At 44.5% G+C, this 14,396-nt stretch overlaps 1 protein-coding gene across 1 annotated transcript in view; it reads right to left on the reverse strand.

Annotated features, from left to right (window-relative positions):
- ISPD (isoprenoid synthase domain containing) overlaps positions 1-14,396 on the reverse strand; it is a 165,435-nt gene that overhangs the window by 84,686 nt on the left and 66,353 nt on the right. Inside the window, exon 6 of the mRNA XM_018557724.1 lies at positions 11,674-11,771. Coding sequence (XP_018413226.1) covers positions 11,674-11,771 — 98 coding nt within the window. The remainder of the gene's footprint in view (positions 1-11,673; positions 11,772-14,396) is intronic.

A 14,396-nucleotide genomic window follows, 5' to 3' on the forward strand; every position in this document is an offset into this window, starting at 1 on the left:
TTAGACTTCTGGATCTGGGTGATCGAGAAATCTTTCAGCGGGGATGCCCTTTGTTTTTGTAGGTGACCAGCCGAGTCCAAGCCACCAGGCTTTAATGTTGATGCTGCTGATTTAGTTAAAAATATCCAGCGCTTTATACCTACCTTTTGCACTTTAGCTTGAGAGCCTGGGGGTTACATGTCAGAGGTCCCAACCTCTAAGAGTATATAAGAGTGTTCACAGCTCTGCTGTGATAATTCTTAACTAGAGAGCTTTATTAGTTGCACTCTCAAGAGCTTGGAAACACTGAGCGTGTCTGGGCAGTTGACAGGGTAGTAACTGTAAAACTAAAGGGTGACTTCTGACCAATGACACTGAAGCTCAAATCTGGGAGACACACTTCCAACAGATGATTACTACTGCTGTATCATTCATTAAGATGCTCACTTACATTGATGGTCAATGGAAGAAGAATGGAAGAATTCCTTTTGGATTGATGGTCAGTGGAAGAAGGATCCCCTAACAAGGGCTCTACACTACTACACTGGTGGTCAGTGGAGAAACACCTTCTGACATTGTTGTTCAGTATAGTGCCCCCTTACATTGATGGTGGAAAAGTACCCCATTACATTAGTAGTTGGTATTGTTCCCAGTTACAGTTGTGGTTGTTGGGTAAGGATCCCCATAAATTGTTGGTCAATGTAGTGCCCCCTTACAATAGTGTTCAGTGTAGTAACACTTTCTTACATTAGTGGTCAGTGTAGTGGCACTTTACTTCCGTGGTCAGTGCAGAAGGGCCACCTTGCATTGGTGGTCAATATAAAGAATGGCAGGTTACAGTGGGGGTCAGTAGGAAGGATGCACTTTACATTGGTGGTTAAAGGGAAGAATGTCTCTTTAAAGACAGCTGAATAAAGTTATTGGTACCCGGGGTTGATTACATGAGAGATGAGAAGTACGGCTAAACTGGTCACACAGTGCCGGCACTGCTGATGGACGCTGGTGCCGGAACTATGCAGGATTCTTCTAGGCAGGAGATCAAATGGCCACAGCTCAAGGAACCCCTATAAACCTCTGGAAGAAGCCCTAGGGTTCCATGTAAAGATGACTGAGAAAATCTGGTCAGCACTATAGCATTATAAGCTAAATCTAAATGCCTTCTACATCGCCATCACCTTAAGCAAATAGGTATTTATTTAGAAGTGTGGATATAATGTGTAAGGTGCAGGTAGCTGCAAGGTGTTTGGGGGTTAGGTGTGTTGAGTAATAGCTGCTGGTAATAGGTTAGATACAGAGGAGGGGTTAGAGGAGATCGAGCGATTAATGCCTGAAGGAGGGCTTATAGGACTGGGGGCGGGGGGGAAGGGGGTTAGGTGTTAAGAAGGGGTTATGGGTTTAGGTGTGAAGGAATGGTAACAGGATTTTGAAGGAAATGTTTGGGGGAATTGGTGAATGTTTAGGTGAGTAGAAAGGGTTATAGAAGCTGGCGAGGAGGGTGCGGAGGAGTATTATTGGGATTAGGAGTTCGGCGCTAGGCCCAGAACCACCAACCATTCTTTCATGAATCTCTCTGGGTGGATCAAGCGGAGAGGCTCTCTGCAGCTGTTATAAAGTGAAAACCTTACCCAGGTTGGCAGTGCCCAGCATGCTGAACGCCATAGAAGATATTTACACTTCTAATGCTGAGTTCCTACATCCTGTAAAATATTTGCTTTGCCACAGTGTACATTGTTGTTCTGCTGCCTGCAATATTTGTAATATTCCAAGACATGAACCACCTCTGCAACTGCCAAACCTTTGTGCCTGGAATTTGTCCATCGCTTGCCTCCACCTCATTACACACCTGGCTGGAAGGCTCAGCTATCGGCTCCATTGTCAGTAGACTATTCTCTCCTGCTAATGACTGTCACATCTGCTCATAATAAGAGTATTTCAAGGCAACTGTTGCATGAACTTCCCTTTCACGTGCGCAGCTTAATACACGCCCGCAGATTGGAAGGGTCACTCGGTTTAAAGTGCTCAATTCTAAATCAGATTTACTTCGAATTTTAGAAACAAATCCCAATGATTAGTTGATTGTATTCAGTGGGAAAGCCCCTGCAAGGTAGACAATGAGGTCCAGCTGATTACGGTATTCAACTAAACAAAAGGAATAATTATACCACAAACCCATTTAGATTTCAGGAACAGAACATTGCTTGTTTCTGATTTTATTTTGTTCATGTGAGATAAACTATTATTTGTGCATTTTCTTTCTAATGTGGCAACTGGAACACATCTGGATGTCGTTCTTTAAAAGGTACGCTTTGGTTGAAGGCATTGATTGTGAATGCTATAAAAGCAAAAACTACAACTCTGCTTAAATCAAGGAGGTCCACTAATTTTCCATTAAATACTAAACTCCGGAGTTAGATCTCTTTAGATCAAAATGCATTCAGGAACCTTAAAGGAGAACTATGGGGTCAGGGCTTTTCCCCATAGTTCTCCTTAGGGTAACGGGAGGACACAAACTAGCGTCCTCCCGTTACCCTAAGCTCAGTATACCGCGAGCTACAGCGCGCGGTATACTGAGACGCCGGAGCGGATCCCGACATCGATGTCGAGATCCGCCCAGCTGCGTGAGTGACAGCTGGCTCTGCCTACCCGCCCCCTCCCCCGTCCGTTCCGCCAGTCAGCGCTGGCGGATCGGAGTGGGGAGAGGGGAATCCAGCCCCGAGGTGAGAGGTGAGCGAACGCCGGTATATGTTCGCTCACCTCCCGATCTACTGAGCCGACCTGTGACAGTCTCATTGTCACAGGTCGGCTAGAACTATGAGGTGAGTGAAAAGCACTCACCTCATACTTCTCCTTTAACTATAAACAACAATGTATCTTATTTGTGTATCACTCGGCTGTAGATCCTCAAATCATCTCTGAATTGGTGCTGACACTGTCCTTCCTTCTGGAGGGGGTCTACTTGTGTTCCCCATGGTCCCTGTGTGTATTGTAAAGTAGTCACCGCTCCAAGCTCACTCCTGTGATGGACTACAATCTCAATACAAATTAGTAAACTAAACCTGAGATTGTAGTCCATCACGGGGGCAAGCTTGGAACTTTGTTAATAGGTAAGGGACTTGAATGCATTTTTAAGATTTAACTCTTAAGTTTAGTGTCACTTTATTGCTACAGATGACAGATACCAAGGAGCCTGCAGTGGGTGTGTTTGGGAACTCTTCTTTTGCATGATTCCTATTTACGCCAAAGTGGTTTCCAGATCATTATGCCTTGAAGAGAAATTAAAACCCAGAAAATCTATGCTGAATGTATGTCAAGTCTAAGGCCTCATTCACACAGCGTTAAGTCGGGCCGTACACATCTGCGTGGCGTGCACGACCGTATCGGGCTGCTCCCTAGAGGGACAGGTGATGCGTGTAGCAGCCTGTTCTTCCCTATGGGAGGACGCGTCTGTACGCACACCCGAACTGCACATCCGTGCGTGTCTGGGTGTGCGTACTAAGACGCAGACAGGATAAACGGATGTGCAGTTCGGGTGTGCGTATGACGGTGTACTGCTGTGTTCTCGCATAAAAAAGAACAGGCTGCTACACGCAGCACCTGTCCCTCCCGGGAACGTCCCGATACAGGCGTGCTTGCCGTGTGGTCGTGTACGGCCTGACTTAACGCTGTGTGAATGAGGCCTAAATGTTTTCAATTTCATCTGGTACCTTTAAGGGATGTGATAATGGTTTGGAATCAATTTCAAATTTTTTTTAAAGTCTGCGTAAACTTTAAAGGAGAACTATGGGGTAAGTGTTTTCCCCCATGGTTCTCCTTAGGGTCACGGGAGGACATAAACTTGCGTTCTCCCGTGACCCAAAGCTCAGTATATCACGAGCTACAGCAGGCGGCATACTGAGACTGCCGCAGCCGGGACGGATCCCGACATTACTGTCGGGATCCACCCGGGGGGGGGGGGGGGGGAACGCACTTATACACGTAAATACGCGTCGGGTGTGCCTACGCGCAAAAACAACGATTGCGCCACACATATCGCCACGAACGTCGCAGTGAGAGCAATAATTCTGGGACCATCAATCACTGATAACTAAACTGACGAGCGGTAAAAGCTTTTAAAGCGTCGCCTATGGCCAATTTTAGGCATGGTATTTTTGTGATTTTGTGGGCGCATGCAATTTTAAAGCTTGACATTTTAAAGCTTGACATGTTTGGTGTCTATTTACCCGGCGTGACCCCGTCTTTTATATTTTACCAAAAATATGGGTAATAATAAATGTTTTATAACATAACGTAGGGAAAACTGTTTTTTTTTTTTGTAAATGTATGGTCCTTTTTTCATTATATAGTAAAAAATAAAAAAAAACCCGCAGTGGTGATTAAATATCACCAGAAGAGCTCTATCTGTCCCCCAAAAAAATGGTATAAAATTAGTTTCAGTACAGCGCTGTATGACAGAATAAGAGTCAGTCAGTCAAAGTACCGCAGCGCTGAATACTGAAAAATGTCCGGGACAGGAAGGGGGTTTAACACCCCGGTCAGCAAGTGGTTAAAGAGACAGCCGAGCAGAAGACTCCTTTCAGACACTGTCCCTCTCATTAAAACCTTCGTATGTGTAAATTTCAGCTTGAGCTAATTAAAATATTTATTTTTTTACTCCAAGCCATAATAAAGAGAACAATTTACAAAACCACTATACATCCCTGTGAACTCCATGTCATGAAAGGCTGGATGTCATCAAGGCGGACAAAGAGTGCGCTCTATAAATGTATCAATAGGAAATTGTTCTTAAATACAAAGAGCCACATTTTAAGTCAGTAAAAGAGAGGAAAGTTCCTGCGTCAGTTTATAAACCTTTTCACTTATGATCTGCATTGTGTTAATACTGTATATCTTAATGATGACATGCCAAGGAAGATTTCACAGCTATAGGATGCCAGTCTTAAAGGGACACTGCCACTACAAAAAGAAAAACTTATTAAAAGACAACCTGTTACTGTATAGAAATAATGCTTACCAGTACCCAGCCTGTTAAATCCCTTGTTGTCTCTCCCCGCTCTCTCTCCTGGCTCACCTTGCTGTATTTTGCAACAGGCTGTGCAAACTAATATTCTTTGATGTAATACATAGCACTTCAACCACCAGTATCCACCAGAAAGGTGTCAGGGAGCTCGGCTCAGCAGACTCGGGCTAATCTGTAATCATGTGTGCACAGCTAATAAACCAAAATGGAATAAAGGGGCCGCCATTCACACCCTTGTGTCCGGGTTTCAGCTGTCATGAAACCCGGACAGAGCATTCAAAACCCGGACTGTCCGGGTGAATCCTGGACAGGTGGCAACCCTAGTTATATCTAATACTCTTTACAAGTCCTGTGATACCCTTCTACTTTTTAAATGCAATTTTAATTTGATTGTTCTGAGCAAAAGAAAGTCTTATAGATTGTTCATATGAAACCGTCCAACCGTGAAACCAGCCGCAAGTCTGGTGACCGCCATCTCATGTCTGTGGTTAGATCTGCTCTGAAGATGTCAGCGTGTTACCTCCCCAATTACTGAAGGAAAGATTCTCCGTGGAATGTAGAAAAAAAAAAAAAAAAACAGGAGAAGGGAGATTAATATGTCACATTCATGGTGAGACTTCCAATCCCTGTCTGCAGATAATTACCACCATTGTTCTAATTGTTAAAACAAATCACAGAGTACATGAGAGGGAAAAGAACTGCAGAGATGATGAATCTGGCATATGGGCCTCTCTAAATGTCAGTCTCATCCCTGGCCAGAGGCTGCATGGGTGGTTATTGTACAAAGCCATCGCAGAGCCTCCACTTAACGGGAAACACTTGTCACATGTAATGAGCGAAGCAGCACAAAGCTGCTTATTTCATCATTTCTCCTGTCTCTGTAATCACAGCCAGACAGTCCTATACACACATGTATATAAATATATATACATATATATGAATTTTTTTTAACTTATTATTTATTTATTTATTTTCTCTCTCTCTCCTCCCCTTTCTTTCCTCTTTCCCTGGGTTGGAGGGAGGGATAAGAGATAGAAAAGTAGAGAATAGACACAAATTAGACACAGAAGTGGAAGGATTAAGAAAGGGGAGGACTAGTAATAGAATATCTGTCGACTGTGCTGATATGTGCAAGTCTGTAGAGAAAGACAATAGATACATAGATGCATAAATACATACTGTACATACACAAATAGAGAGAGAGAGATACAGGGGCGTCCTGAGACCGGGTGACACTCCGCAGTGACGTCACCACACTCTTGCCCGATGACGTAATTGCACATGCGTGGTCATCTAATTGACGCCTGCCGGCGGCCATCTTGGGGATGGACGCCGGCAGAGAGAGGAGGGGACGTTCACCCGGCGGAGTGAGGTATGCCGCCGGGTCCCCTCCTCTCTCCTGACACTGTCGGGCTCTCGGTCCCTGACCGAGTGCCCGACTTTTTAGAGGGGCTAACAGCAAAATGACTGTCAGTAATTTTGATGTCACCCCTCCAATGGTGTCACCCGGGTGCCACCCCCCTTGTGATGTAGAGAGAGAGAGAGAGAGAGAGAGAGAGATTAGATAGATAGGTCTGCCACTGAATGTACAGTATCTAAGGAACAAAGGGCCTTGGTGCAAGATTATTTGATCTTGGGCCCCCCTTCCCAAGAGGGGGGGGGCTGGAGCGGATCACGCTGGCATCCCAGCACACACACACCTGGACTCAGGACTTAGTGACGCACTGGACTCAGGACTTAGTGACGCACTGGACTCAGGACTTAGTGACGCACTGGACTCAGGACTTAGTGACGCACTGGAGTCAGGACTTAGTGACGCACTGGACTCAGGACTTAGTGACGCACTGGACTCAGGACTTAGTGACGCACTGGACTCAGGACTTAGTGACGCACTGGACTCAGGACTTAGTGACGCACGCCCAGTTAAAAAGCAGAAGAACCCACGTTTCTGGTAATCAGATCAGATCCGGCAATCAAATTATCACTGCACAGGAGAAGTGTGGTTCCGTTAAGCGGATGGAGCATTGGAGGAAGAAATCAGTACTTGAGGGGGAGAGTCGAGGTTGCTGATGTTGGGGGGTCATTATTTATGAGGTAAAAGCTGCCTGAACATTTCTGCATCTTAGTGCTTTGTGCGTCCAATGAAACGTTCAGTTCAGTTTTGCTCAATACATTCCAGGTGCATGAAAATAAAAGGTGAGCAGAGTCTCACACCCACAGCTTGTCCCCTGCCAGCGTGCTGTAAAGAAGGCTCCTTGGACAGAGGTCGGATACATGCCTTGCTAAGCTTTACACTGACACGCGGCTTAACATGCATGTACCCAACATAAACACAGATATCTGATGCTGAGTCTACTTGAAAAGAATGTCCAGCCCGTCACATGAAAAAGGTTGATATCCGCTAAAGGATGAGAGTCAGCTCTGCGGCCACACGCACACCTCCCCAACCAGAACTGCCCCGGGCCTTTCTTGCTGAACATTCCGTATACTCCTAACTCTTCTAAGGAAAACATATTTTGGGCAGAGTCTGATGAATAAAACTGTGTTAATAATCAGCTCACGGCTGCAGGCTATTGCTTCTCTGTTTACAAGCGTATGCTGCGAATCATTAAAATGAAAGGGAATTAAGTCTGTCTGCATCTGGGGGATGTGAAGTATTTTTAGACGTTATTATGCATTAATAGCGCACTATAATGACCTTTCTAGTTAAGGAATATGCAAAATCAAAAGGCTTTAAAAGAGCAGAAGTCAGGGAACATGGTCCTCGGGATACACGAGAGGGCCTTAAAGAGAACCTGTCACCACTGATCTTATCTGAATATTTACTGCTAAGGCTTACATTAGAGCTCTAACAACTAATCGACTAAATGGATAATAATCGATTATGAGAATAGTTGGCAACAATTATCATCATTGATTAGTTGGTTGGGGAAGGAGAGTGAGAGAGAGTGAGTGAGAGAGTGTGAGTGAGTGAGAGATTTTTTTATACAACCAATCGATTAGTTGAAAAAATAATCGGGTAACTAATCGATTATGAAAATATATATAGAGCCAGCAATTTACACAGCGCTTTATATATTGTCCATCCACATCAGTCCCTGCCCTAAAGGAGCTTACAATCTAAGCTCCCTATCTCACACTCACGCAAAAGGGGGGCCAATTTAGACAGGAGCCAATAAACCTTGCAGCATGTCTTTGGAGTATGGGCAAAAACCCACACAAGCACAGGGCATGTAAACTCCATGCAGAAAGTGTCCTGATTGGATATCCAACTGGGTATCAAAACGGGGGCCCCCAGTGTTGCAAGGCAGAAGTGCCAACCACAAAGACACCTGTTTGAACTGTTACGGTATGTACTGCAGCTTTATTACCCCTGTAGGCAGGGGCGTAACTGTAGATCAAGGGGCCCCATAGCAACATTTTGATGGGGCCCCTCAGTGACCTTCCTATTGATATTAAAGTCAGGTAGCAGGAGTGCTGTCTGCATTGTCTCCTGTACATATGATGTCAGCTCTTCTTGATTGGAAATGTCACAAGAGGTATAGGGTCATTATCAACAGCAACTTCTGAAATCCTTAATGGGCCCCCTTCAGCCCCCAGGCCCCCTAGCAGCCGCATGGGCTGCTATGGCTATTGTTACCTGTAGGGTCTGAATGTGTCTGACCTGCCATCCTTATGAGCTCCACATTTACAAAGTCTAATGAGAGTGCCAAACAAGAGATCCAAGTGTCCAAATTCTATTAATATTACTTCATATAGAATAATACAAAACAAATTTCTGGGGCTTAAAAATTCCCCCTCTTCAGGGCTCAGGTTTTGTAAATGGCATAAACAGCAGAAATAAGAATGTACAAGATGCCAGGACTTACTGCACCAGCAAAACAAAACCTGAGCCCCGAGGAAGGGAGGGGATTCTTTGAGCTCCCGAAACGTGTTGGATGGATTCTCAACGTTGGGTTCCCTTCCTGCTGTCCAAACGTGTGGAGAGCCGCCTTGCCAGAGCCACCGTGCCCTATTATAATCGGATTGACTTCCTGAAAATTTGAATTCAGTGCCTTGTTTTCACTTCATAATCTCATCTGCAAAACAAGATTTTCGCCCAACTCCTGAGTGTGCATAGAGTGTACCAAATAATTGACCTCTTTAGTTTGTTTATAAAGGAAGTAAAGTTGCAACAAAAAGGTAATGTGAATTTTTGCCATGAGGTGCAGGTAGGCACAAGCATACTTGGACATTATGGCCCACTTACCTTACAAGTGTGCCCTTCTCCAGTGCCATCAGTCGCTGCTCTGTGAACTGCCGCCACCATCTCCTCTGCTGGCTTCTTCCGGGTCCCCAATCGTTCTCTTAATTGATTGGGCTGCCTCTGGTGACATAACTCCTACGCATGTGCACACAGGAGTTACATTGTTTTCGGCACCCAGCTCCACTCTTTGCATATTACAGATGTTGGGAAGGACCCGGGGCAGTATACTACATGGTGCATGAGCTGTACAATGTACACAGGAACTTTTAAAAAAATGTGGGGCTGTTATAGTACCACTATGCAGGAAGCACTTAGCCCCCTCCCAAACCTTACAGGTGTATGTTTAGAGTTCTTAATAAATTATATGGGTAAGGTCCTCCGGGGGACTTTAAAACATTTTTTGTGTTATTTTAAAAAATGTTTACACTTCACTTTATTGTTATCACATAGGGGGCTAACAAATCCCCTATGTGATAGACAATTCACATGACAGGTCCTCTTTATGGAGACATCAGGGGTCTCTCACCGGCATCTGTAGCAGGGAATGACAGCTGAATGCGTAAGTTATGTAGCATACATAATTTCCTGCATTCGGGGACCGGAGAGGAGATCAAAAGGGAGATGCACTCAGACGCTGTGTCCGACTGCACCGGACACAGCGGATCTCGGGACTGACGGCACCGGCGGGGGGGCGCACACCCGCACCTAGTACAAGAGATCGGGCGTCTCTACAGCCACCACTGGCTGTTTACATTTTTGACAGTTTCCCCACTTGTGTGCAAGATGGACGCCACGCATGAGTGGGGGCGGGGAAGGACGTTTTAAGACGCCCACCTGCTCCTATAAGGCTCCTGTCCGGCCAATGGACGTGAGGTGGTTAAAAAGCTAGTTCTAAATGAATTGGAGTGCTTGCCATTTCTGTTCAGCTTGATGGCCATTAATATGGAATTCTCTCACCATTTCAGGCTATAGCAGCCTCCACTCTTCTGGAAAGGCCATCCTCAAGATTTTGGAGTGTTAGCTCTGGGACGTTGTCCCCATTTAGCCAGAAGAGCATTTGTGAAGACAGGTACTGACGTTGGATGAGAAGACCTGCCTCACATTGGGCGTTCTAGTTTATCTCAAAGATGTTCAGTAGGGTTGAGGTCCGGGCTCTTTGAAGGACACTCAAGTTCCTCAACACCAAACTCATCAAACCGTGTCTTTATGGAGCTGGCTTTGTACTCAGGGGCACAAGCCAAGGTTAAAAATCCTTTTCCTCCTCGACTGTTTCCTCTTTGGCCTTTTCTGGGCCTTCATCAAGCTGTCGATGTTAAAGCCCAATGACGGGACCCTGCGAGGTCCCAAAAGCGCTTGTTTCCATTTTGACAAACTGTTCAATAAAATGAGCATTTAGTGATACCAAACGGATCTTCGGCGTGCTGGTGACATTCTTCATAACCTTCCTATGTACACAACGCTGCCATCCGCAGTCATTACAAGCACCCTTCCCATCATCTGGGAATTCCGGTATGGAGTGCAACTGTACTCTAGAGACAAAGCAATAATTTTGCCACTTTATAGATCGCTGGTTCGGCCTCATCTGGAGTATGTGGTCTAATTTTGGTCACCAATCCACAGACAGGATGTCCTTGAGCTGGAAAGAGTCCAGAGAAGGGCAACTAAACTAATTAAAGGGATGGAGGACCAAAGCTAAGCGACAAGGTTACTAAACTTAAACTTGTTCACGCTGGAAGTGAGGAGATTAAGGGGGGACATGATTTTGATGTACAAGATGTTCAATGGTGATAGCAACATCAGCAATAAGCTTTTTACTGTAAACTCCATAACAAAGACTAGAGGCCATCACCTAAAACTGGTGGAGAAAAGATTTCAGCACAAGGGGCTTAGGGGCTTCTTCTCAGTTAGAATGGTTAGGGTCTGGAACTCGCTGCCGCAAGAAGTGGTATCAACTGAGAGTGTTGAATGATTCAAAAAGCATTTGGACAATTTCCTCAGAGACAGTAACATACAGGGGTACAGGTACCATTAAAAACAAGATCACACAGGGACTCATACACACACATACACATGCAGAATCACATACATACACGCAATAGGTTGAACATGATGGACCTGTGTCTTTATTAAACCTCAAATACTATGTAACTATGTAAGTTTTACAATATTCATCCAACTGTTACCACAAGGTTGAAAATGTAGAATTGTCCAAAATGTATTTGTATGCTGCAGCTTCGATAGGACCCTTCAATGGAAACACCTCACCCCCACCCCCCAGCTGCAAGACCTAACTCAACACACAAGAGAGAGTGAAAGAGCCCTAAAATGAAAAATAACCCCAAAAAATTGTGTTTGATAGCCCTAGTGCTGGGAGCACGGCTCGAGAATCAGTGAATCTTACACATTCTGGGAATTCTGGGAAAATTGTTACCTTTATCTGGGATTTGAGAGTTTCATGGAGCAGAAATCCAATCTGGATGGCGTCTTCTTTACAATGAGTTATAATACAGAGCTGTTTACCCAGGCACTCTAAGAGACAAGAGAAGATATCACAGAGGTCAGGATATGACAGGAGATATATTTTCCTCCAAAAATGATTAAAGGAAAAAAGAAACATTTTAAAATTCTCAAGCATTGGTACGAGTACCCCAGTGGGTACATCTCAGAGGTTCGGGTACTCTTGTTTGGTTAAAGGAGAAGTATTGGGAAGGTAAAACATACTCTTCCCAATAGTTAGTAGACATGTGCGATTCGTTTCGGAAAGATTCGTTATTCGGACGAATTTTTGGAAATTCGGATTTATCCGAATCTCCGAATGACAGAAATGACAAATGAAAACAAATCCGACTTTCCGATAACCAAAATTTCGGAAGACATTTGTTAGCGGTAGTCTGTATTTGTTTTTAGATGAATATTCGTTGCAACAAAGTGACAGACAAAAAAATAAAATGACTTTTACAGTCTGCAGAATCTTTTGTCTAATGTCACTTTGCTGCAACGAATATTCGTACAGACTACCGCTAACGAATTTCTTCTGAATCCGTATCCCGAAACGAATTGGCTTTCGGACCTGAATCCCAAAAAACGAAATAACGGAAAATCAGAATGGAAACTAAACGAAACTAAAAGAATTTTTGGCAGGTGCAGATGTCTAATAGTTAGAGTTGGCGTGTCACACAGCAGCTGTCACATGCTGCTTCTATAGATTGAGATCTGAGCAATCACAAACCACTGATCGCTCAGCACACGGTTCTGGTCCAGTGACGGTCATTCACCGCTCCCCACAGGGGTTCCACCCTTCCTCTCTCTGAATTGTAGATCCTTGAATCATCTCTGAATTGGTGCTGACACGTCCTTCCTTCTGGAGGGGGGCTACTTGGGTTCCCCATGATCCCTGTGTGTGTTGTAAAGTAGCCACCGCTCCAAGCTCACTCCTGTGATGAAATAAAATCTCAATACAAATGATAAAACTAAACATGAGATTGTAGTCCATCCCGGGAGCGAGCTTGGAGCGGTGACTACTTTACAACACACACAGGGACCATGGGGAACAAAAGTAGCCACCCTCCAGATGGAAGGACAGTGTCAGCACCAATTCAGAGATGATTGGAGGATCTACAGCCGAGTGATACACAAATAGGATATATTGTTGTTATTAGTTAAGGTACTTGAATGCATTTTTAGGATTTGACTCCTGAGTTCAGTTTCTCTTTAATGGAAAATTGGTGGACTTCCATGATTGTAGCAGAGTTGCAGTTTTTCCTGGATAGCGTTCACAGTCAATGTGTACCTTCAACCAAAGTGTACCTTTTAAAGGAGAACTATGGGGTTAGTGCTTTTCCCCATAGTTCTCCTTAGGGTAATGGGAGGACACAAACTGACGTTCTCCCCTCACCCCAAGCTCAGTATACCGCGAGCTACTGCTCGCGGTATACCGAGACGCCGCAGCTGAAGCGGATCCCGACAATTATGTCTGGATCCGCCCAGCTGCGTGAGTGACAGCTGGCTCTGCCAATCTAGAGAAAGAGCCAGCTGTACCCGCCCCCTCCCCCATCCGTTTCGCCAGTCAGCGCTGGCGGATCGGAGCGGGGAGGGGGGAATCCAGCCCCTCCCCTGTCACGGCAGAGAGCCGTAACAGGGTCGAGAAGTGAGCGAACGCCGGTATGTGTTCGCTCACTTCGCGATCTACTGAGCCGACCTGTGACAGTCTCATTGTCACAGGTCGGCTAGAACTATGAAGTGAGTGAAAAGCACTCACCTCATAGTTCTCCTTTAAAGAATGATATCCAGATGGGATCCAGTTGCCACGTTAGAAAGAAAATGTACAAATAATGTTTTATCTCACTTGAGGAAAAAAATCAGAAACAAGCAATGTTCTGTTCCTGAAATCTAGATGGGTTCATAGCATAATTATTCCTTTTGTTTAGTTGAATACCATCATCAAGGTACTTGAATGCATTTTTAAGATCTAACTACTGAGTTGAGCATCACTTTAATTGATTGTGTTGTTGTATCCAATTTGGGATGTGGTACCCCGCACTCACTTCCTATCTGTACACTAAGAATGTGTAATTATGAAGTGGCAACTGATACACACAGAGCAGGGTATCAATTATTTTTTTTCTCATCGTCTGCTAACTAAACTTGTGAAAATTTAAATTAATGCTTCACCTAGGCAATCACCCGACCGCATGAAGAAAAACCACATAAGATTCCCCATTAATCCCGGCTTTGATGCCGCATCCGATCGTTTACACACTCAAAGTGGGAGAAGAGTGAAGCTGTCAAATACATCAAGAAGACTTAAGAAACGTAAGTTGTTGCTTTTAATTATTTAACACCCCGTCACAATCAGTATTAAAAAAAAAAAAAAAAGGAGGACTCGAGTTTTCCCAGCTTTGACTCCCGAACACCAATCTGGAAATTTAAAAAAAAAATACATAAAAAATGCTGATCTCAGGTCTTGTTTGCTTAAGAGTTTGTACACATTACAAAACCCCACTGACTTTCCCCGACAAGAATGAAAACTCCATCGCAGAAACTTGTCGAGCCCACCCAAGCCTATCCTGCATGTCCAGGCGTACAAAAGCTGCAGACGTCCCAACAATGTCTTCAGTTTAAAAAAAAAAAAAATAGTTTAATTAGTTTTTCTTC

The sequence above is a fragment of the Nanorana parkeri genome, unplaced genomic scaffold (genome assembly GCF_000935625.1).
Source record: "Nanorana parkeri isolate BGI_ZX_2015 unplaced genomic scaffold, ASM93562v1 scaffold300, whole genome shotgun sequence".
Lineage (NCBI taxonomy): Eukaryota > Metazoa > Chordata > Amphibia > Anura > Dicroglossidae > Nanorana > Nanorana parkeri.